Source organism: Falco biarmicus, chromosome 7 (assembly GCF_023638135.1).
Source record: "Falco biarmicus isolate bFalBia1 chromosome 7, bFalBia1.pri, whole genome shotgun sequence".
Taxonomy (NCBI): Eukaryota; Metazoa; Chordata; class Aves; order Falconiformes; family Falconidae; genus Falco; species Falco biarmicus.
In genome coordinates this window covers 56,574,587-56,600,344 of record NC_079294.1, presented here as the reverse complement: position 1 = coordinate 56,600,344, position 25,758 = coordinate 56,574,587, and the positions used below count along the sequence as shown (strand labels likewise).

At 39.6% G+C, this 25,758-nt stretch overlaps 1 protein-coding gene across 23 annotated transcripts in view; it reads right to left on the bottom strand.

The window, feature by feature from the left end:
- Positions 1-25,758, bottom strand: part of ATOSA (atos homolog A) — a 48,312-nt gene that overhangs the window by 5,078 nt on the left and 17,476 nt on the right. For 4 of the 23 annotated variants that reach the window (XM_056347162.1, XM_056347165.1, XM_056347166.1 and 1 more), the window contains exons 2-11: positions 11,815-11,999; positions 10,768-10,970; positions 10,194-10,319; positions 8,077-9,925; positions 7,463-7,579; positions 6,430-6,509; positions 5,526-5,634; positions 4,523-4,681; positions 2,579-2,647; positions 1,516-1,715 (exon numbers count right to left, since the gene is read on the bottom strand). In XM_056347162.1, the coding sequence (XP_056203137.1) occupies positions 1,516-1,715; positions 2,579-2,647; positions 4,523-4,681; positions 5,526-5,634; positions 6,430-6,509; positions 7,463-7,579; positions 8,077-9,925; positions 10,194-10,319; positions 10,768-10,970; positions 11,815-11,999 (3,097 nt within the window). Of the gene's footprint in view, positions 1-1,515; positions 1,716-2,578; positions 2,648-4,522; positions 4,682-5,525; positions 5,635-5,669; positions 6,281-6,429; positions 6,510-7,462; positions 7,580-8,076; positions 9,926-10,193; positions 10,320-10,767; positions 10,971-11,814; positions 12,000-15,084; positions 16,818-19,544; positions 19,568-20,042; positions 20,131-21,624; positions 23,484-23,529; positions 23,688-24,604; positions 24,739-25,758 lie in introns of those variants that run through there. The other 19 variants (XM_056347146.1, XM_056347147.1, XM_056347152.1 and 16 more) reach the window with 16 other exon arrangements.

The following is a 25,758-nucleotide window of genomic DNA, read 5'->3' as shown; positions in this document are numbered from 1 at the left end:
GTATTTCAAAGCATCAGAACTGCTACATTCCTGCCTCTCAGCAGGTGTCAGAAACTGGAAGCTCATAAAAGACGACTTCTAGCTATGAAAGACAACAGAGAAGAAAGCAAGTTTGCCTTCAAATAGAAGTAATTATGGGGTCTGTCTACAAAAAAGTTTGCAAACTACATTAAAGCAGAAACTGAAAGAGGACACAAGTCTACTGCTCGTCATGCCTGTACACCAGACCCAGTTGGCCAGATTTCTGCCCACCTCTGCAGCTGATGCCTGTGTCCCCAGTTCCTCTTTCAGGTAGATGAACATTACAAATGTACAGAACCTTTTATTTGGGCTACACACTCTTGCAGAATGTACCCCGCAAGAAAAAATTTAGGAAGTGGTTAAGTTAGACATGGCACGTTAGTGTGGCCTGAACGGATGAATTTCAATCCAGGCTAAAATTTGCAATGAAAACATAGTTTAACAGCCTCATTGTGATGTATTTTCACACTCCAGTAAACCATCACACATTTTTTATGACTGTCAACTTTCATTTAACAGTAAAGCTGGAATCACTGCTTTAGACAAAGTTGTGTTTCAAAAGTCTGCTGGGTAGAAATCAATGCTGCTAAACAGGGAAAATAATATGTACCAGAAGTAATTCTACAAGTTAAAAAGTGTAAGAGATTTGATTTTGTTCTGCTTGCTCGCTTCAGAATGTCAGCCACTGTTGGGTTTGCCAGTTTGGGTTTGCTGCAATGAAAGCACTGGGTCGGTACGTATGTGGGTTTGTTTACTACAACAATGCAGGCAAAGGTCTGCAAACTGCAGGAGGACAGAGTACATATATCATTCCTCCTTTGCTTCAAACTGCTGTCTCCAGAACATCCCCAGAGCAGCAGCACAGTATCTGGTTTCAGGCAGTGCTTCGTAAATCATTTAAGGAAGATTGTGTGAATATTTTATGAAGTGAAAGGCATTATCAGCGGTATTGCATCATGAAACAGGCATTTACATTTTTACCGCTAAACACTGTATTTTTAGGAGGAATGCTTTTCATGTCGCAAGCTATTCTGGTGAAGAGGCATGTGTGTAGGACACTGGACACCTTCTCTACAGTGATCCTTAGTTTTGGCTTTCGCCCATGCAACATCCACACTCGCTATTTCCTCTAACCTCAAGAAGTACGTTGATCCAGCCAGAACTAAATCTCTCTTGCTAAGAAAAGAATTAAGCTTTACAAGGCTACACAAAATACTTCAATGCCAAGAAAAAGCTTTAATATTTTAACTTGGTTTCTCCCAAGCAGAATCCAAATTATTTATTAGCTCTTCTTCCTCTACTGTCTATCTTAAAGACCAAGTTAAAAGCATTCTTTTTTTAATAAAAAGTCTGTATACAGAAAGGCTGGCTGGGAAAGAAATCTTGAGATAAATTTGGGCATGTGCTTGACTTCTGTGGTTTTGGTTGGTTGGTTTTGGATTGTTTTTATCTGTTTTGTTGTGCTGGGTTCTTTTTTGAATCCAGGGAGCTTACCTCAGATGTATGAGGTAGCGTAGTAGCCTTTCTTCAGTCTGTTGACTATTTTCTTTATTGACAGTTCTCTTGATTTCTCGTCTCACAGGAACAGAAAAAGTTCTTTGCCGTAGGAATGTTTGATGATTAGCTGGCATTTCTCGCAAGTCATAGATCACCACAAACATCTTCACCACAGTTTTGTTAGGGTTAAATAAGGTCTGAAAAGACAGTTCAATACAATACTCTTTAGAAATGAAAAATTAAAAAAAAAAAAACCAAACCACAAAACACCAAACAAATAAAAAACCAAACCCCACCTGCCAAAACAGTCACTGTCCTCCACTTTGTTCCAGTGCCATACAGAAACATTTATGTAAAAAGATTGTGCAGTTTTTCTGGTTTTCAACATTTCAGCTACTAGAAATTCCCATATTTAAATATAATACTAAACACAGCCTAATCTTAATGAAACACTATAGTATATAACCACTGTTACTTTGCTAATCTGCATCCCCTTTTTTATTTTTCCAGTCAGCTTTTTGTCTACACTGTTTTCTAGACACAATATGCTCATAGGAAGCACAGTGGTGGACTCCACTTTTAAACCTGAAACTACCAATATGTTACCCCGGGTTGGGTTTCTTTTAAAAGAAAGGGGAAGACTGTTAGTTCTAAGCTGTGATTTACTTTCTGATTTTATTACAAAGAACAGATGAGGTCAAAAATCTTACGAGATTTAGATACAACTGAGTATTCAATCTTAATCCCTTTAGAAGGACTCCAGAATTAACACTGTAGCCTAATTACTTCCCCATTACTTCTTCAAAGCCATGATGCCTTCAACTATTCTGAATCTTCAGTAACTGATTTTAAGTCTCTTCACAGCACAGATGGGTTCAAAAGGTTGGGAGTCTCTTTTGTCCCACAAATTACACAAGATTTAACTTTGAATAACTTTACTACCTACGGAGATGCACATTTCCACTGATAGCTTCATGCTCATCTCCAATAACCTCACCGCCTCTGCATGACTTTCTTGGTATCAGTGGTTTCAAGTCACCCTTATCTGCTGAGTACGTACCACTTGTATTGTTCCTGAAGGCGGTACCCGATAACCCCTTTTACCAAGGGACTCTAAAGTAATTACACCCTAGGAAAAGAAGGCACACATTTAATTCACAGGGAGAGTTACATACAAATGCAAACGTTCTATTCCTATAATTCTATCTATTTGAAAAACAATCAGTAATGTATATATAAAAACTAAACCCAGAAGTCAACACATTTAAGATGCAGTTAAAAATCAGCAGCAGGGGCCTTACAGATACTTTGTCAGATCATTAAAAGCTGGGCAATAAGGGGTATGTTCTTCTCTTTAAACAAGAGCCAAGTTTCTGTATCTTTAAACTAACAGTTTGGGAGCTACGGCAAAACACAGCTTTCTTTTCAAAACGGCTCGTAAGTTAAAATGGAAGATTTGCCTCCTCCTTTCCATTTTTACATCACCTACAATTGCACCAATAATACTCCAAATCTCACAGAACAATTTATGCTTTTCAAAGGCAGCAGATGCACTTAATCTTCCCTTCTAATCCAAACTTTTACGACGACATCTGCTTTTGTACCAGCTGTAATCTACAGATGGGAGCATCCCACGCAGTGCTGTATGTAACACAGCTGAGGCCACCCACCCTGATGGTACTGCCCTAGAGCACATGTTCGATTCACCTGCAGCGCACAACTGTTGTACCCCACTGCGCTGGGCTTAAAAAAAAAAAGATATTCAAAAACCCAAAACCAAACAAACACCAAAAAAAAAGCTCCCAGAGCAGAGAAACTAGCTATACAAACAGAAACAATGTTTCTGATGATGAAGGCACTATACAAATGTCTATTAATCCTGGGAGACTCAGCCATAAAAGCATGCTTAGACCATGTGGAAAAGCCTGAAACAATGAAACCCAGCTAGGAAAACAAGCAATGCTACTTTAACCATTTGAGGAACATCAGAATCCCTTCAAGCTCCTGGAAAATCACATGAAATAATCTAGAAAGATTGAAAGCAAAACAACAGATACTTCTTTGCAGTGGTTCAGAAGAGACATATACAAGTTCAAACTCTATTAATCAACTTGCAAAGCCATGTCATTTTCTGAATACTTTTAAATTAAAACAGAAAGTCAGAAATATGGCAAGTTCTATGAATTTAAAATCTAAATCTTGGGATAATCAGATGTTCACTGCTTTACTTTCATGTTTAAACTGACTATTTAGCATACTTTAGACATACACATATGAAAACCTCTAAAAATTAGATTTGTCACCCAGGTAACACTGTTCCTTAACAGTCCTTCAGAACACACCTAGCCATCTGATTCAGTGCTAGCATACAAGACACCTTTTCCTGGTTACAAGGAAGCACTCTGAAACATCCAAAAATTGTGCTGTCACTGTAGAAATGTGGAACAGAACCAGGGCGCAGATACCCAGAACACAAACACCGCGTTGATGCAAACATCAGCAAACCACGCAGCTTATGTGAGCACCGTGTGTCACGCTAGCTCAGCCAACACCTGCTTTAACAGGAAGGGCTGAATAACTTTGGAGTCTAAGGTCTCCATCAGCAGTTGTACCTTGGCCTGCACCTAAGGCACTGGCAGAGTGGTTAGCTGCCCAGGGCAGCTGCTTGTTGAGACAACAAAATGTATCCCATTAAGCCCAGCTATTGCCTCACTGCCTATTTTCAGTTAGATAAAGAGATATCTGGCAGGGGTTGATCAGTCCAGCGTGGAGGGAGACAAGTACGTTCCATATCCCAAGACAAGAGCAGCTGGATGGTGGGGCAGTGCAATGGGAGGAAAAGCACTAGGTAGGGATAGAAGGGAACAGGAGAGTTCCATGATAAGCAGTTGAAAATAATCAGGTCCCTGCAAATCCCTGCTTCCTGACCCTCTACTCACCAAGCTCTTGTTCTTCACCTCTACCTATCAGAACTTGTTTAAAATAAACCCAACCACACACCTACCATGTAAGGAGAGGGTGCATTATCATCTGAAACACTGTAGAATGACACTTCAACTGGCAGAGTCATGTGCGTGGGACAAAAGACTCCACTTGCTCCCACTTCTGCTGTGAAACCTTCCACGACGCCAAGCGGGTCTAAGCGAAAATTCAGGACAGATTCCTGAAAAACAAAACACATACAGCTTCGTTTGGGAAAGCCTCAAATAAAATACAGCAAAACTAAGCAGCAAACAAGGAAAACTTATATAAGAACTTGGGTCTTTTGTAAGGTGACCTGTCAAAAATCAACACTGAAGCAAAAATTATGATGAACAGCAGAACATTCAGCAAGATGACAACGGTTTAAGAGAAAGCATCATCCAAATCCAGTCATCACTCTACTGAAACTGGTGCAAATGCCCACAGAGAATTTTACTGCAGCAGGATCTATGCATGATTTTCCTTGAGATATACTATCTGAAAAAATAAGTCTAGAATCTGTAACTTTCCTCAACATATTCACCCCCATATTTCACAAATATTGAGCACAACACAATCCATTCATGCACTAGCTATTAGTTATTGATAGCTGATAAGCTACGTGAAGTGAAAAGCTGGAGGCTATGCTTCAAACACATTCTGTTTACTACACTGATTTAACACTGCTTTTGTGACACATTAAGTAGACTTTAAGAGCAAAAATGTAAATCCTTTTTTCTAGGTATATGTTATGAACATGAACAATTACAGGTTGTTAAATCTCATTTATGTCAACAGAACTCCTCCTAACCTGACCACAGTGGGAAATAAAAGTTCTAAGCAATTCATTGTATCTGAATCTGAGACCGATGATGTCTGGGGCATGAAATGTGCCTTTCAGCTGGAAATTAAAACAAATTTTATTCAATTTAATTATGAACTTTTACATTGTGATCAGGCTGGAATTATTCACAGTAATGCACTTTTAAAAGCAGTACAGTAGAATACTAAAAATACCCACAAGAATTCTAGAGAATATGCAATACCTCAAAGTTTCCCAGAAGGCTAAGACTTGTTACTGGTGGAGCACTAGAACTTAGAATTGGTTTCCCATGGCTCTCTGGATCACTGTCTCTGTTTATACATTGTTGTGGGCTATTAAAAAAAAAAAAAGATAGAATAAACATAAAGGCTAAAACCATTTGCCTTTTTTTTCTGGGTATAAACAGCTCTATAAAGAATCGTTTACTTACTGTATTACAAAATGTTGTCCTAAAGAAGTAACAGTTGAACATCACTTGCTAATGCTTTAGCAGAACGTTTTCTAGTAATGTAAAACTTCTGAAAGTTTTTTCAGTTAACAAGGGATAAATAAAGACAATAAGAATTTAGGTTGTTCATTAATTCCATTAGCAGGAATCAAAGTATCAGATTGTTTTCTCTAGTACGCAGATATTTTTGTCTCATACCATGAAGTTTCCAACATCAAACCACCCTACTAAAAGCTGTTTATCTTGTGTGTACTAATGTATAAAAGGTCATGGTTGGTCCCTTTTAAATGTTAAGTGCTCTGAACAAGTTAAGGCAAAATGTTTAACCTGTTCAACACCACAAACAAAGCATAACACAAAAAACCCACTGATCTGAATTAGAATCAACTATTACTATCTGTTCTTTTTGAAAATTCAAGGGTATTTTTACAGCATACCTAGCCCTGCACAGGACAGAGTTCATGCCGGCAGCAGCTGTCGTACCATGGTTATGGCCCAGAGCTAACCTGGACACTCCTGGGGCAACTCGGCTGCCAATACGTATTTAAAAAAAAAAAAGGGTTTTTTTGAAAGGCACCCAATTTTTGGCTTTGCCAACATGCTTTGTTGTTGCATACAGGTATGTATATATATTATGTTTCCCCCAAAATTCTTTATAATTCTGGTAAATAAAACATACCTTCTTGCAGACAAACATTTCAACTGCAGCAGTGATGAATCCAGATCAAAGCACCCAGACTGCGTTTTTCTTTGAGGAACCTCAAGAGGCAAAGAAGATGCTAATTTGAAAACTGTACCACTAGTGAGGACAATTTTGCCAAGTGAACACAAGTTTGCCAAGAATTTGCATTACATTACAAAATTACAAAAACAAAGCAGAAGAGAGTAATTCCTGTACATTCTAAACCTAGTGAAGAAAATTCTAAAATTATTAATGACAAGACTGTAAATTTTGATTAACAGCAAGTACTTAAATAAAGGCTCATTCAAGAGGCTGATGTCTCTTTGGAATAGTCCAGAGCGCTACTAATAAACAGGCTGTAACAACTTCTATCCAAGTTTCCCGAAAATATGATGGCCTTTACAAGCGCTGAAGAGTAAAACACGTCACGTATTAATTACAGAACATCACTACTTCAGTAGTTTTTACTGTGACTGCCTTTTTCTTTAAAACTCCCAACAACCTACCAAGAACTGTAACATTCCCCAATGTCTTTCTGTCTTACACAGCATCTGTGTTTCACTTAGTGACATCTCTGATTGCTGAAGAATATCCAGTACAAACCGGTCACAGAAACAAAAGCTTTGGAATAATAGGCAATCAGGTATTAATAATTCACACAAAACCTCTTAAGTGACAAAATATATTAGCTTAAACTTAAAACACTAATCTCCAAACTGCTTTCTTTTGTGGCTCTAAAATAGCACCAAAGCATTTTTTTGCCGTAGATTTTTCTAATGTCGCCTTTTGTTAACCTTGACAGGATCTCAACAACTAGTTCTAATATTTTCGTTTCCAAAATTATTGTCCAATTTCATCTGAGTGTGAACTCTCAAATGCCCACTTGCAAGAGTATTCGCTCTGACACTGAAAGTAAACACACACACCCCCCACCTAGGTAATTTGCCAAATTTTTTACCATACACAGACACTAAACAAAATGCTTCCTTTGTCAGTCAAAAGGTAAGTTGTAATTTCAACAGTAACTTACAGGACTTGAAAGCAGAGGCAATCCAGTTCTTGGATGAAAAGCCTTGGTTGAAGTTCCATCCAAGGATCGAAAATTATGTTTCCGCCATATATTTGTGTGTTTTAGAGATGGTGCTCTCTGTCAGCAAAATAAATTTACTCAAGATATCAATGGGATATTTCAATGACCTACCACAGTAACGCTTTGCTTGCTCTAACAAAGACGACTTCTGAACCAGGTGGATCTGCATCACACCGGGATATTATGAAACAGTGTAAATTCCCCTTGACTCAAACCTACAATCACACAAACTGCTCACTAAAGATCACATACCATATAAACACAGCAGTGTCTGAATAAAGCGACAGGGTGCCTAACTGCCTATGGAAACTGTCCTTCATAATGCTATCACCGTGAGCAGAATAAGACAATGTTCTCCTCAGTGTTAAATTTATAATTAAGAAGGTATGGGGGAGGCACTACCAGCCAAACGTTACTGCAGACCAAGAAGACAATAGTAACATGCGGCTTCATACAAAGTCAGGCTTGAATTCCTCTTCATATTGGTCCTTAGGAGACACAGCACAAGCTATCTAAGCGCAGCTAAGAATTCATCTTTTCCTCTGTGTATTTACCTGTACATCTGGGTTCTTCAGCCGCTCACACTTAACTATGCAGTCTTCTGTAGGTTTCTTCTGACAAGTGCTTTGGAAATCGAGGCTTATTGGGTCCTCATTCTCATCGTGTGCAGTTTTTGTTTTATCTTGTTTGCTTTTGTTTTTGAAACTGTCATGGTCTTTATTTAAATAATTTTCAATACTAATAAGCTGAGTATTTTGCTCATAAATATTTGGTTTTTTTGAGTCTTTATCTAAACACTTGAGCTCATTTTTGTGCAAAGAGTCAGATACCTGCATCACAGTTGCTTTTTTTGTACCTTCAAGTATTCTGCATTTATCTACCTGTAAATTGTTAAAACTGTCTATGCCATTGTTCTCACTAACAACTGTTCTTTCTTTTAGTTTATTTGTGCGAATCTGTTCATCAATGCTGCTCAAATTTGAACACTGTTTAATTCTGTTGGTTATCTGGTCTTTCTGTGCATAACCAGAACTTATCATTTCCAATTTATCTGGCAATTCAGATTTATTTTCTTTAACACACGATGATGTATGAATGTTAGTAAATGCATGAGAAGTTTTATTTGAAGTCTGATGAAATGCATTTCGGACAGCTTCACTGGGTTTTGCTAAAACCAATTTTCTTCTTGCTTGGAGTTTCAGAGAAGCCTTCAATTCTCCATCAAACCTAGAAGGACTGATTGGAGTATCAGGTGTCTTCATCCTTGATTTACTGCTGTCTTCTAACAAAGAAAAATCAGATCTAGCAAAAGAAACAGAAGATGATTCCTTGCCTTTCTTCAGCAAATTTTCACCTTCATATGTACTTCGGAAAACTTTGGAAGTAACAGGGCTAGTCTCATGCACTTTGAATGGACGTCCAGTGACATGAGAAGTAGCTGGATCACAATGAATCAAGTGTTGGGCAATCCTTGCTATCACCTCCTGCCGCTCCTGGAGCAGAGAATCGATCAGGGGATTACTCTCTCCTGCCAACTGACGGCCACAGTGGTTCCCTGGAACACGGGCATCGAGCAGACTGATCTCTGGTATCGCTCTCGTTTTGCCTTCACCACCATCTTCTTGTACTGCATTGTCTAAGCTGGCAACAGAAACTGGGGAGGCTTCCTTGCCTTTCCTTGGCAAGTTTTCATCTTCGTAAGTACTCCGAAAAGCTTTTGGTGTAGCTGAGCCGTTCTCATGTATGTTGAACGGGCGTCCAGCAACAACCGGTGAAGTAGCCGGATCACAGTGAATCAAGTGCTGAGCAATCCTCGCGATGACCTCTTGTCGCTCTTGAAGTAAAGAGCCTATCAAAGGATTGGTTTCTCCTGTGGGCTGGTGAGCGCAGTGACTATTTGAACCACGGGAATCAACTAGAGAAAAGGATTTAAAAGTTCTCACAGGTGCTTCACGAGATTTTGTCTTATTGTCCGCTGTAGCATTATAGCCCTGAACTTTAGGCTGTGATGCCCCAAAGTCAGATCCAAGTCCAGTAGATGGATAAAGTTTTAAATTTCTGATAGATGTAGTAAACTCAGTTGTCTTTTTTCCATTAAGTAGGCCTTCAGGTGTCATTGTCCATGTCTGTTTCCCACAGAAGCGCTGTGGACTGGAGGTACTGCATTGCTGTGCCACACTGGAATCGCTGCGCTGATGTAACTTACGCTCTTGCATTCGCTTTTCGTAAAAGCTAAGGTTCGTGTGAATACTACAGGTCAAAACCGGGTAATTCGATTGTCTGGGCAAGGACTGGACGCTGACTCTCAAGGCCACATTGTGAGAAACATTAGGAACAGGAAAGACATGCTCAGTCGGTGTCTGGGAGAATGTCCATTGCAAGTCCACATCTGCAGCGCTCACCCTGAAACAATACAGAAGGGCATTTACAGAAACATTTAAGTGAAGAGTCTTAATTATCTACTTCATAACAAATGTCTAAGAAAAAGCACTAGCAACACCAGCAACTGCTGTACTTTGTGAAGTATATGGATCCTATATAACTGTCACAGCACTAGGCCAACAGCATGGCACTTCCTGAGAGCACAGAAAAACAGAAGGGAAAAAGGTTTTAAGACAAGTTGAAACAACCTACAAAGAACAAACGAGGGTTTTTTCCACCCCAGACGCACCTGTACAGAATGTTTCGGGGAACAGCACCATGTGAAACGCTCAGCCACGCACTTAGCTGAGAGAAGAAAACAAAAGAGCGAACAGCCAATAAAAGGGTCTTCTCTTCAATAAATCGATCTCCACTCCTAAAACGTATTAAGAGAAACACATGGGTGTTGGTAAGAATATACACAGAGAACGGTTAGAACTAAAACTAGGACATTATCAGATCTTCGTTCTGAAAATAAAGCACAGCTCAATCAAGCAAAACAAATTCCTCAAACATTTCGATGATTACAGAGCCTGATTTGGTTTTATCCACATAATAATTTACACAATTTAACATAAATAACGTGCAAAAATGACCATTTTCAGCTAGGAGCATTTCATACTCTGCATTGTTCAATGTTCACTGCAGAAACTATGAGTAGAGGACTAAGATTAAAAGATGCTTCAATTTCACTGGCAAATAGTGGTTTTCTTAAATCAGTCCCCAAGGCAATGGGCCAGTTCAAAACCACTAACTGGTTACTTCAAGGACTTTAATATGACAAGATTCCCGCAACTATCAGCTAACCCTAACATCCAACTTACTGTCGAGGAACTGGCTCCAAAATCCACCTTTCTAACAGCAATGCATCTTGTTTGATTGCAGGATCATTTAAATCATTCCCCTCGGTGGTGGGCCCTTCATCGCTATAGCAACAGTCTGGAAGTAGCATCACTTCTACCATGACTGGAATATTGTTCTTCCACAGTAGCATAACCTCAGATCTGGTTCGCCTGGCTTGACGACACTGTGGGAAAGAAAAAATGTCAACATAAGCAAGCCATAAAAATCCTAGCCAAATTTAGATCTACCTTAAAAACATGTTCCAAAGTACTGGAAAAGGGTAAGGGTCAAATTCTGTAAACTAGGTTTCACCAAATCAGAGATAAGATTCCAGAGCTATTAAATGAAAAATAATTAACAAATCCTTTATGGCTGCCATTTGAGCAGCTTCTGTAGAAAGTTAAACGAGCTCATAAATGAGCACTATACTTTGCTACTTTGTACCACTCTCAAGTCATCCTCTTGGATAGACACACTCAAGCGGTATCTTTGTAAATTCTGTGTCTTGGAACGGGCTAATTTCTGTATGAATAATAACTTAAATTCACACAGCACTTAGGAACTTCTACTTGAGATGGGATTCTCCAGCCTTACTCCCAGATGGGCTAGATTTGATGTGCTTGTGGTTTTTGGACCACTAACTTTTCAAGAAAACCTGGAAAAGCAAGAAGTTCGGCAAGTTAGCCTAGATTTTTTTTAAAAAAAAAATAAACCAAAAACGAAACCCGAGACCAAGAATGCTAAGTATAGCACTCTCCATTTGCATAATAAAGACTCAAATAGGTACTGCATTCAGGTAGTCATGCAGAATTTCATGTTGAAGGATAAAAGGCTTAATGATCTCTCATTTTAAGGATGTATCTATTATTAGTACAATACTGAATTACATACTAATTTGAATGCAGGACTGAGAAATAAATTGCTATTCATGCTTAACTGTGAATCTGCCACGGGGTTCTCAGCTGACTTTAATCACGGTTGCAAGGATGTACACCAACACACTTAAAATAACATGGGTACCATCTTACCTGAGCCAGTTTGTCGCTGCATTCATGCTTAGTTGTTGGCGGCTGACTTGACTGTGCCGGTGGGCAGTGAAAGCCCTCTGTTCTGCCCTTGATTGAATACTCAGGCGTTCGACCTTCGGTGATCAACAAGGCCAAGGAGACCAGGAACTCCTCAGCTTCATACTCAAAGTATTCATCCAAAGTATCTGTCATTTCAAAAGGAGAAAAAATAATTACATCTGCTTTATATAACAAGCTTACAACTGCTGTCTGACCCCGCGGTTTGTTTCAATTTACACTTAAAACGAGAGATATGTGAAATGGATCTTTCTATCAGTCTGGCTGCACCCCCCATAAGGCCCAAGTTACTGTACCAGCCTTCCTCACCTCACAACGTTGTCACTACAAGCAGATGAAATCAAAGATACTCTAAAGAAAGCTTCATGTAGTAACCGGTCAATGTACCAGATTTCAGTGAAGCCAAGAAACATGTTTGTGTTGTGAACCACAGCTGAATCACAGCTTCTCTGGAAGAAAACAAGTTTCCTGGACTCTAGTGGGAGACGTCTGATGGCAGTATGACTTGGCATCATTAGTATCATGTGACAGATAAAGAGAAGCCATGGTACATCATCAAATACATTAAAAATTGAATAAGAAAAAAAGGAAAGGTTTACTTCTATTAGAAAAAGTGGGACACAATGTTCTTAAGATTTGTATTGTGAGGCACTCCTGCTGAGAGGCAAGGCTTACTTGAGAAGTCCATTTTTAGCTACCATTAACACATAGGGAAGGTTCCCAAGGAACATACAGAGTACTTATTGTTTTGTACCACGGCCAGTCTATACTTGTGCAAAGAATTAAAACTCAACAAGTCTCCATAGACAAAGCAGCAGCTGGCATTGCTCTTCATGAATTACCCAAACACACGTGATTCCTGCAGAGGTAGGATGCACCAGTCCTCTGATTTTATCGTGTTTTGTAAGGCATCCTTGTCCTCCTCCTCCCTCATCACGAGGATGTCACACATCATTCAAACAGATACAAGTACAACCAGACTGTGTCATTCCCCTCTCTGCTTGGTAAGGCTTAAGTATCAAAATGATTTAGTTACCGAAGTGGTTACAGAAAAATCTCTTTTCTGAGAAAGCTAAAACATATTCACTTCAAAGTCTATTTTAAGAGCAGCAAAGAAAAGCAGGTAGAGGCAAGGCTGCTGAGATTCTTTATTTTAATGCTTTAGGGGAACAAAAGCACATGACATCTTCACAATTTAGCTTAAGTGTCCTATGTCATCTACCAAAACAAAATAGCCACAGGGATACAGTTAATTTCTATTTATCTTTTGATTACCATGCATAAAATAATTTTCAACTTGGAAAAAAAGAAAGAATTCAGCAGTCTTTTTTTTTTTTCTTCATTCCGTAATAGCAGAGCATTTGGCAAACATAGCAAGACAGACCTAAGAGATCAGTACAAGAAGGGATGCATGAAACAAAAGCTCCAATTAAATGTGCAATTACCTGCATATGCAAATTGTAAAGTGTGTAAAACTAGCTTCTGCATGTACATGTTTGCCTAGCCCAGGCTTGTATTGCACGGACCCCAGGGCTTCCAGCCTATTTTGAGGGAACGACATAAGGCAAATAAGAGAAGCCAGCCCACTGCCAGGGAACTCTGTTCATTGCACAGGAGTCCTCACCTTCACTGACTCTTTTCCCCCTTTTTAAAGGGATGCACTTACAAAGCTGCTTTGGGTGACAGGGATGGGCTATAACTGGGAGCCTCTCCCCACCATACACCCACACCTGTCCGTGGCACACGTGGCCATACACCACATCTGCATGCACGCATCTGTGCGTACTACACTGGACTACCACAACCTGCACAAGTCCCATGGCTCCACCATCCAGGAGGGAGCAGGGAAGGGGCTCTTCCAAAACAGCCACCCCTGCCAGCTGCCTGCCCCTACCCCGGGAGCACCCCGACCAGGAAGGGACAGCGGGCCCTGGAAGAACAGGATGCTGCCAGGACAATTCATCAGGCCACCACCTGCCCTCAGGCAGAAGAAAATCCAGAGGATAGATGAGTTCCCCTGGAGGACCCCATATGGCACATGAACAATACGTTAAATCATTCGGCATGAGTTAAAATGGTCATTCATCTGACGGATGGCAGAAAATGACTAATAAAGAGTGCACGAAGGATTAAAGGAATGGTAAATAACAGAGAGGACAAGATACTTTTGTAGGTGACTCATATCACTACCAAATTAGGCACCTGCACATTTTTTCCCCCCTCCCCCCCAGCTAAAAGTCAGGTGAACAATAGGCAAGTCATACTTCGGGAAACAGGATTTGGAAGGGCTCCGAAAAGGATTTGGGTATTACAGCTGACAAAAAAACCCAAAACCCCAAAACAACTGCAGCATTATCTTCCTGCTAGCGCAAGCACCATGCTCATCATTGTACGTCTAAAGGCCACGGTAATGCTAAGAAATCCACACCAGGAAGGATCACTACTGGAGTATTTTTCCTACTCTGACACAGAAGTTCCAAAAAACTAAGAAGTGTTCAGCAGGAGTGATATTAATTTAAACAAGAATTGCCTCATGCTTAGCAGACTAAACAGAACGGGAATTCATCCTTAAGAAAATGTGTAAGAGGAATTCCGCTTAGTTAAAATATGTAGAGACGTCTTATCATTTTAAAGAAAAAAAAATTAAAGAGCTTAAGACATGCAGGTGTTTATGCAGACAGATCCCATCCCAAACGTCTTACTGTAGCAGAAACATGCACAGTAAGATGCAATACCTCACCATTTACACTACAGAATTGTAAATGGCAAGTAACAGTAAAATAAATAGACATGCCCTTCAATTAACATTAGCAGCTTACCATGGGAAACAGCAGACATTATTTATTTGGCTTTTTCAAAAATCGTGCATTTTTGATCAAAACCTTCTGGACTTGACACAAATTCATTGTAAATCTGATGGCCTGAGTGCTTCTGCTGAACTAGTTAGATTCAGGTAAAAAGCCACCCACTTTCTGCATTAAAAACACCCTGATACCAAAGCTTATATATTAAAATGCTCAGTATCTTTACAGATAAAAATCACAAATCTGCATACAAGCCATAGATAGTCTAAACATGTCCAAATGCGAGATCCAGTGAATGCAGTAAATAAGCAAGATCTAGTAAATAAAGCAAGGTAAATAAATCTGAGATAATCATTACTCAAGAGTCAGAATACATACATATTACTTAATGTAAACAGATGAAACTTACTTTTAAGTTAAATTTGCAAACACTGCCTCTGTTCCTGTATCAGACCTATTATTTCAGAAGCAACCAGTTCCTTGCCTTAAGGATGGAGGAGAGACCAAACTAGCTAGAGACACACATTCGTATTGGCTGCAGTTACAAAAACACAATGTTGTTTCAAAATCAAAACTGCATCTTATTAAAGGATGATAAACAGCAAGTATTGAACTAGAAGATGCTACTGTTTTCTAGCAGCATTACAAAGGCAGGGCCAACACTTGAAAATTATGTCAGCAACATTACAAACGAGGTATTTGATCTGAACTTTAAAAAAAAGAAAAATTACAGCACAAATAGCCATGGGTGTTGAGAAATATGTTTTCCTACGAAGTTTATGTGGCATACTGACTTTTTTTAGCTCCACTATATTTCCATATCATTTAGCAACTTCTAAGAATTTTCATAAAGTAAAAAACCCTATAAATATTAAGGAGCCTGGTAATTGTTCCTATACAACAGACACAGATGATGCAAGTTGATGTAATTGAGGGCAAGGGTGGAAAGACATTTATAGAAACAGCAAACTCAGTGTTTAGTTTAAAGAAAGTCTTACTCTGTGCGCGCGCACTGTAACTGTTTGCTTTTGTTTATGAATCAGCCCTGTTTAAGACATACATCATATACTGTGCATAGAACAACATCAATCCTACAATCTAACTATACAAATATGATGATCATTCTGCTTCATGTCTAGCAACAGAATATGCAGGCATATAGCATAAAATATGCATCCCAGCAGCGTCTGGGGTTTATTCCCCTTAAAATAGTTAAAAAAACCCAGTTAGTTGACACAAGTACATAGGAATTAAAGTAACAAGGCACTACAGCCCTTTAATCAATACATTGAAACTAAATTTTATTGACCAGGTGGTCACAAGAAATAGCAGCAGATGTCAAGACTACTCTAGAAGGGAAAAAGAGACAAGTATAAATTTAGACTTGAAGCTACTACACATAAACCAAAACATACAAAACTGGAGAACTGAAACCTGGAGGCACATCATTTTGTCTTCCTTTTGTTTCCTGCACATACCAACCTCAACAGAACTGATGTTCTACACCTTATAGACAAAGAGAAAAGCCCATTTAACCAACGTCACAAAGAAAGCCTTCAGATCCTCGTCCTCCCCCGTGCACAATCACTGAGGCAAAGAAGTCACCCTCACCCCAAAAAAGTTGAATTGGCTCACATCCTACACCACCTACGGAAGTTAGGTACGTGGTACTAGTGAGTCACAAATCCACTTAACTGTAACTCAAGGATTCTCCCAACACTTCAGTTACTCCAGTTGTGCCCAGCTGACTCCTTTCCCAACCAGGTCACATTTGTGTGGACCAACTCCCTTCCCTTTCCTTTCGCAGCATTTTCTGTAGTAATTACAGAAAGTGTTTTCCTGAAATATGTATATTAGAAGAGCATTTAATCTATTTTCTAGGCTTAGACAGGAAACGCCACCGAGTATCACGTAAACCCCTTATGTTCCAGCAGCAGATCCAGCTGCAAGCTGCTGCCCTGTCCTGCCCGGGGACAGCCCAGGAGAGCTCCTCCGGCTCCCTGCCCTCCTCCTGTCACCACTCCACAGTGCCAACAGGTCACCTCTCTCAGTCCACGCTTATTCTGGTGTCCTAGCACCTTTCATACTGCACTGGACACCACAAATATAGAATCATAGAATCGTTTAGGTTGGAAAAGACATTTATCTACCAAGCTTGTCCTCCTTTTCATAAAGTGCCCTTCTTCAAAGACAGACAAATTTGTTCAACTTGAAGTATCCATTAGTCCTGGCCTCCACTGATCTGGAGAGCTATTTTCTTAGAGAAGCCATGAAACAACTGCTAATTGCCTTTAAATATGCTCGGTAACAATCCAAACCTTCCCTGGAAAATCTTTAGGCATCCATAATGGATTTTGAAGGCCACCGATCTAAAGTAATCAGATTTCAACTTCACTTTTTAGAGTTGAAACCGAGCAAGCAAAACACTAAACAGAACACGGAGGGTATGGTCTTGGCTGCCTGAATTCCCAGCTGACACAAGCCCTGCTCCTGCCCTGCCCCAGCTGTCCAGCAGGCATCATGGCATGGTTGCCCACCTCACCTCTGCTTCCCTCATCTGCTACAATTTTTTTGGAAGGCTAAAAATACTGCTTAAGTACTTGGATCTTATTTTTTTGAACTCTTAGTACAGACAGTTCGTAAGGAGATGCTTCAGTCTAAGAGTCCCATGGCAGGAAAGTCAGGTACACTGGAGAAAAAGCAGCTGCACTGTCAGTATTCAGAACCCATCACCTCCTAGCAAAGGCATACTCCGCATTTAAAAAATTACAGCAAAAGCTCTCTAGCCCTTCCCCCAGAACAGTCAGCTCTGAATTAGTTTTATTATCTTGCTATTCCAAAAAGTAGGTTAAAGGTAGTTCCGTATTTTAAAAGTAAGGCAGGGATTCAAGAAACTACTGTAAAGGAAATGAAACACAATGTAAACATTTGACTAACAGCTTCTCTCCTGGAATTAGAAACACCTACGGATGCTTCAGCTAACTAATTCCACCTTGCGCTTCACTTCAAAAGAAAGTTGCCCTTGAACCCCCCAAATTCATGATTCTCTGAATGAGCAGTCGTGTTGTGTTTGCGTATTACAAACCTGTAATTATATCTGAAGTCACACGCTTCAAAAGCCTTGAAATATTAAGAGTTTAAAAAGTCATGAGATGGTCTACTTGCTTCATGAAATGAACTATTAGTTAAGTTCACTTAAATTCAAGCAAATGCAATGAACTGGTGACTCACCTTATCTTAGGAATACCCCTATACAGATTTTTGCCCCCCACATTGACTGCTGTCTTAGATTCTTAGGGCTCAAGAGCTCTGAGCTCGGGGACAGCCATTATGAAAACATGAGAGCAGCACAGTACCTCATCTCACTCTTGCTGTCTCCTTCCTTTTTCCAGGGTACCAAACTGAACCACTACCTGATCAAAGCAGTTCAGCTGCAGGCAAGCAATGGCAGCACAGGAACCCAACACTAGGATCGATGCATACCTGCCATAATAAAATTGCTGGATCTGCTTGGTTTTGTGCATGAGAATAGGAAGAAATCCACTTCCTTTTGTGTTGTTACACCGGTTTATAATTAGAAAAGCAAAACAAAGCACACCATCTTATAAGTACAGGGGGATTTTTAAAAATCAGGACACAGCTACGTGGCAGTTGAAGTTGCTCCAGAGCAATAAAAATCAATCAGCTCCAATCAGTGCCATCAGCTCCACTCCAGACTGCAGTGCTGCAGTAACTCCCTTGGTACGTGTGTACCACTGTCTATCTACTGCGTGCTGCTGCTGGACACCTCTCACAGCATCCAGAGCTAACCTCCAGGCAGCCTTACTGTAAACAAAGTTACCAAAAAGGGATTGTCTTACAGTTGGACTGGAGGAAAAAGCCAACAAACTAAAAACAAACACAAAAAAAACCCCAAAAATATACAATTCACATTTTACTAAAACTTACCCACATTCAAACAGCTTTATAAGTGTAGAAATACAATCCAGTTACATTCATTTAAAGCTTAAATTTCCTGCAGTAATCTTTGAAACTACCACTCTTTGGGAGTGTAAAATACAGACTGTTAAACTGATCTGGGTGTTCCCATCTTGTTTCCTGCGTTTTGGCTGACATCCTATTTTGCCATCACCATACTGCTTAGTGAGTCACTTTTCTTCCAACTGTAGCTTTCTATTTTTACCTAAGCAACAACAGCGTGACCTGCTTCTTTTGATTTTTTGGCATTAAACCAAATTCTAGATCCAATATTTGCATTTTGATCAGGGAAACTGGTTTTATTTTCTCTTAACTGGACAAAGAAATTGAATACTTAAGAACAAATGATGTAAGCTGATTTGTTTATAGCTCCACAAGAAAATCACAAATTGTGAAGCAGGGTTGATCATTATGATTTCATTGTCTGTATTCAGAAGGAGAGCAGTAGCTGAAAATGTGAAGTTTGAGGCTCGTTTCAAACCACAGTTCACCGACAGTTGCAAGAGAACTCGTATATTCTAAAATACAGTTGTTCCACTGTATCCTGACATGGGTAAATAAGTGCTGAAATGTCAGTGTAAAGCTGGAAGATTATCAGTGCTGCAATCTTTAGCATTTTAAATATAAGTCAGTTGGAGGAACAGAACATGCACTTTTTGCTGATCCTTAAACTTACTTGTCTACAGAACAGGTTACAAAAGACGCTACTTGCACCGACATGCTATAACTGGACAGGTACTGAAAGCAAAGAGGACTTGTCTCAGCTAATGCCCTTACTTAAGCACACATTCATTTGTTTTCCTTTACATTAGTTTCCTAGATTGTAATTTTGTTAAATGTGACTACACAAAACACTCTGATGTTATAATATAATGAAACAAACATGCCTACCAGGAGCAGACTAAGCAATTTCTGAGGTTTCCATTCATTCTTCTCTAGCTTTTTACATTTTCCCCTTGATTAGCTGATGCTCTGCCTAAATTAGATTATGTTAGAACAAACTGTGTGATTCAATAAGTGTACCTGAACAAAAAAAAAACAACCACCACTTAAAAAACCTGACAAAGCAATAGGATTTCTAATTCTGCAACTCAAAACTATTTTTTCAGGTATTTCTGCTGGTTCATAAAAGAAAACAATTAGGAGAAAACATCTCCTGTAAGTAATATGTGCCACTAAGGTTAGAATGGACACTCTGCTGCAGTTGGAAGGGAATAAAGGGTCTATATCAAGCCTTCACTCTCACCATCAATACAGTGATTTACCACCCTCGTAAATAGGCTGATACAAATTTTGCAGAATTATATTGAAAACCCATTACTGAAATGCTCTTGTTTTCAATCCCACCCTAGTTCACAGGAGGAAACAAGGGCAATGTGGAGATCAGACCTAGGCTACCTTCACAGTCACCGCTACCATAATGTGAAACTGCGTCCAACATGCTTGGTTTGGCCAGCTGAAGGAGCCGTGTGTCACCCTAGAACAGAAAACAGAGCGCACTTAAGCTTACAGAATACGTGAACATTTCTTCCTAAGGTATTTCTGGAAAAACAATTAAGACCTTTGATATCAATATACAGATTTTTCTAATATGGGATTTCTAGATATATACACAACCATTATTTTTTTCACGCTTCTTTCACTGACATAGATGACGACGACTGTTTCATCTTTCATCAAGGCTTCCCCAAACTTTGTTTGGAGATGAGGATGAAGACAGCTGATGACCATCTTCACTATTGTTACTCGCTAATTCAAGAACCAGCTCAGCAGCAACTACATGGCTGGAGACTCCCAGACGGAAAGCTTTCATCAGTTTACTCACTTTATGCTAGCTGTAAACGTCATACTGCAGTGGCTCCATAGCTGTTGCTTTCTTTTCAAAGGAAGCTCAACGTGAATTAACAATGAAAAAGCACATATATATGGCTAAGCCTCATCTCTTTCTGAAGGCCTATCATCCATGACAGTTGCAGCAATTGAGTACTGGGAAGTCTAACTCCATTTGGAAGCCAAGATATCCCTCCCATTAAACAGGTTGACAGCAGCTCTGCATTAAATTCCAGCTGTGATAGCGTTTTTATAATACATAAATAAAAACGCATGCCAGATAATTTGAGGCATTAAACACAATACAATTCAGGATGACAGACGTAAGTTTCCTCTTTAATTTGTTTAACAATCCAGCTTGACAAAGATTAAACTATTTGCAGACTTCTGCAATATTTTATACAGAGATTGGTTTAAAGATGGAAAGTGGTAATTTGTGATAATAAATCATTCTCAGATGTTACTGGAAAACAGCATGGGACTGCTTAAAAATTCTACAGTAGGTATTTCAGTGCTTCTGAGAACTGCCAGAGAGCGCTTGCCCTCTACTTAGAACACAATATGTTTGCATCTTGTGCCGACCAGATTTCTGCTAAAGCGTTACTCAGTTCATTCCTCCATAGCTTATCATCTTCACAATATACTCAAGTATCTTTGGGAACAGTACAGTGATGTAGGGTTGCACTTAAAAAAATGTTGTGTTTTTTTTTTTTAAATTTCCTCACCAACACCAAAACTTAAATCTGCTAGGAGTATTTCACGCTTTATCTCATCATCTTAAATATTTATTGTGCTTAGAAAGTTTTGACAATGTATTTTCAAGTGTTCTTGTGATAGTACCAATAAAACTACACTCCTCCTTAGAAAAGAAGTATCTAGCAGCCTTCAGCTTTCAAAAAGATTTTGAGTAAGAGTCATTAAGAGCCTGAACAAAACTGTAATAATGGGAGCACACAAAACTCCTGCTGGGGAAGGCCAGCCACACTGTGTGTAAGCACAGGTTCCACTTTGGTTTATAATCCCTAAAACCACTGCAAGACAAAGAACCGTTAGATATCCCATTTGCTTCAGACTGCAGTCAGAGCTCTTGAAAATAAACCAGAGTGAACATAAAAAGTACAATGTGAAAGCACTGACTCACTTTTGGGTGGAATCAGCAGGGATGCCACAGCCGCTGGAGTCAGGGAAACCCCCTGGAGAAGTACCATGTTGACTTATGGGATCGCACATTACGGAAACCCTTCACTAAGCACTCAGCCTTCAACGCAATGTTGTTGTCAAAGCATGCGAAGTTACTAAAGCACTTGGCCTTCCACAGTCTGAAACATACAGTAACTAGTAGCCAAAATCATCTTCGCACTATGATAAGGTGCCAACAAGCCCAGCTGATGGTTTTTGATAGCCACAATCTTCAGACTCTGAAGTCAGGAACTACTGACTTCAGTTAATTTGAACTTGCACAAATCAGACATCCCTGGTAACTCCTCCCTGCTTTTAATCTCTTGAAAAATATCTTTTCTTCAATGTACAAAAAGATACAACTGTTTGTAAAGACTGCTGAGGAACGTCTCACGTTGAAAATCTCCTCAAAGCTACCTATCAGTATCTATTTTTAATAGATACTGCAATTTCTCAGTTTTACTGTGGTAACCAGAAAAACCCAAAATAACAGTAAAGCCAGAGAAGGCTGTGAGATGGGGGTGAGCATAAGTCTAGATGTTTTGGGAAAACAAAACCATCGATGACCTAGTCCACTTCTTGGTGACTGTAATCTACACTATTAAGACTATTAAAAAACCTGAGGCCTCCCACATGCATCATTCGTGTGTTCTTTCTTCAGGGGCAAGACTTTTGATCCTCATCTAGAAGTGACACATTTTCAAAAAGTTTTGGTTTCGTTACTAGCATTACAAATTCGGTGACAGTGCTAAAGAGGTGCTGTCAGCAACTCACCAGCACAGCGATAAGCCCTTCATCCACTCAAAAAGCAGCTCCTCCACCTCAGGGGTGCACAACACTCAATTTCCAATATTCTGTTGTCTTAGATGAAGTTATAAAAACTACAATGTTATGAATCAGCAGAAAGGTCTGAGAATGCCAGCACTATTACCCCAGGTCTGCTGATATCCCTGTTTCAGACAACCCAAGATCCAGATAGCTGAAGTTTATTTTGCTTTATTTTTAAATCCTGGAGAAGATGACAGACTGTGCAGTTTTCCATGAGGCTGAAGACACCTCATGGGCTAGGAATTAAAAAATCTGCAACTATCTAGGCAGTAATGAACTTTTTGTTTAACCCAAACCATCAGAATAGTCATTTTACATGTCTAGACCTATTTCATCTGTGCAAGTTCTGAATAGCTTGATGGATGCAGGCTTTGTTCCTCTTTGTTTTCACATAATTTGAAGAATTGCCAGGATCTAGCTGAGTGACATTTAGCTTGTTACAGTTCAGATTTACTTTAAGATTTTTAAAAAACAATCAGACCAATGAAATTCTGGAGCATTTAGACCTTGTTAGGTTTTCCCTCCAAACATACACGCATCTTGGAATGTACCTTTTCAAAAACTGGGGCCACCTGAACACTGAAATTTCAAGTAACACACTTGTTTGCTTACAAAATAAGTGTCTGCTTTCCCTCTCCCCTTCATTCAACCATTGAGGCAGGCTTGCATTGCAGCCTTGAAAGCTACCAGAAACATCCAGCCACTGGGCACCTCATGGAACAAAACAAGTTTATAACAATCCTAGATGCAAGACACCCACACAAAGTGCCAAAATTAACACTACTAGAGCAAGAATAATAGTGGTGTATTCATAACATATCTGTTCAAAACAATTCTCCCTTCAAGGGAAAAAGTGAGTTCATGGATGACTGCGCCGTTGCTGGCACGGAGCAAAGACAGGCACGGTGAGGGCCAGCAGGCAATAGTCTCCCTGCACAGCGCTGACCTCGAGTCACCCATCATCCCTGGCCTCTGCTCCAAGTTTATTGGTTGCACGTGTGTTTTGTAACACCCTGTACTGTGTATTCTTAGAACATACTTTCCAGAGAACCGAAGGGACAGGGCTCACCCCTCAGCGACCACTTCCAGCCCAATCTCACCAGCAGCAGCACCATTCTGCTCCTCAAGATAAACCAGCAGTTTACAGAAAAGTAAAGGATCCAGACTCTACGCTTGCATGCTCTAAAATCAGGTGACCTGTGAGTCAAGAGACAGAGCAATAAATTATTAGGAAAAACAAAAGACTACACTAAAAATAGTGTACACTAGCAGCGTATGAAGAACAAGGTTTTTATCTAGTCAAAGCTCAAGGCCCTCCACAGCCTCTTTTGTATTCTGTGCAAAGCTAAGCTGACATAAGCTAAGACAGATACACAAATAAAGGCCCGCTTTAGTTCTTCCCTGATAACTTGCAAACAGATATTTAATCAAAAGCACACAACAGGGAAAAAGAAAGTTGAATTTCGGACCAGCAGAAAAAAAAAATTAAATGTCCAAAGTAAATATTCAAGGACACTTAAATCAGAAGATGTCAAAATTACTTTCTTTTACAAAAAGTTGCTCCAAGCTGCCTTCAGCTCAGAAATACCAAAAAGTCACTATCTGCTACACATCATCTACTAGCATAGTTCAGGCAACATTAAGGATTCACCTACCTGCCAGTTTTAATAGATTTAATAAATTATTTGGAATTCTCAATTTGAGCATCAAGCAATTAAAAAAAAAAAAGAAAGAAAGAAAAAAAGCCCCTGCAAACATTACAGAATCCAAGTGCCTGACAGCCATACTGTGTTTTGTCAACCCTCTCAGTTACCAAAAAGATTGTACGGAGATTTTTTTTTTATTATTATTTTTTTTTAGAAATCAAAGAAAACAAGTTTCATTACTATCAAGTGACAACAATGCATAATTTTGTTGGAGGAAGGGGATCTTTTTTTAAGTGATAAGAAAGAAGTGTATAAGGGTATAGTCAAAAAGATTTTAAGTTTACATTTAGAAATATATGACTACATGGGTTATTACTGTAAACAGCTGGGTTTTGCAATCACTTATCTTCAAGAACTAATTAAAAAACATATCTGAGATATTCTTAGCACAGAACATTTTATTCTTACCATCTGAATTAGTGGCTGATCTTGAAAGGACCAGAATCTGGCATTGGAATGCAGACAACAAGCAACCTGCCCTCTTCATCCCCAGAAAATCATGCAAATTGTGTTCACTACACCCTTATTGCCAGGCTGGATCCCTAGGAAATAGCATTTAAGAAAGAGAATTGCTTTCAGCATGCAATGGTTTTACTCTTGACTATGGAAAAACACAGTCCAAAGTCCCAAGATTTTCCTCAGAGATAAATTCTTCACAGTCCAGGCTGCGAAGCTGGAAACATGCCCTGCCAGTGGGGACCTCTGAGCCAGGCACATCCCACACGAACGCCACTTGGGCTTCGGCTAACAGATGGCAGCGCCTTATCTGCCTGCTGGGGGAGATGCCAGCGGTGCCTGCAGGATTGCTCATGGAATTCATCACCAAAAATGAGCGTGAGAGAGACAGAAAAGATTATGCCTCATCAGCATCCAGCCTCGTGAGGAAGGTACGTCTGGTCAGTGTCCGACAGGAAACCGTATTTTCCTGTAGGGTTTTTTTTTTGCCTCTCCAAACACCATCTTTCATAACAAACAAGTTAACTTTTTTAAAAAGCAAAACACTTTCAAGATTATCCATGGCTTGCCACCATTCCTGTTGTCTCCCACTCACTATTGCACTAAGCTTCCAATTAGCCTCTGATTGCTTTAATTACTTGCACTTCCTCCTCCCTGTGTTGTCCTATAGCAGGGAAGAATACACTCGATGCAAAACGACCCTGCTTTCCAGCCTCTCTGTTATGTGATAAAGGCTTGTTAACCCGTACCTTGTTAGCCTGTACCTAGCAGCACAGTTTATCTGTCTCATCAGTATTATCCCTTTGTTTCCTTACAACCCTCTGTTAGAAGTCATTGATTTTGTGTTTGATACTTGCATAAGGTCTGAGGTGAGGACAGTCTTTTGTTCCATGCCTGTATAATACCCAGCAAGATGTGATACCTGGATGTGCTTCTTTACTTGTATTACAAGTAACAAATAATAATCTTCAAGTAAGAACTCCAGGAATTTGCCTCCCTTCCCTTTAGAATTAGTATTATGACCAAGTTATACACCTGGAGGCTGAAGAATTCCTTGATCCCTCTAGATAATCAAGCACAGCGATATGATACACTCTGGAAATACA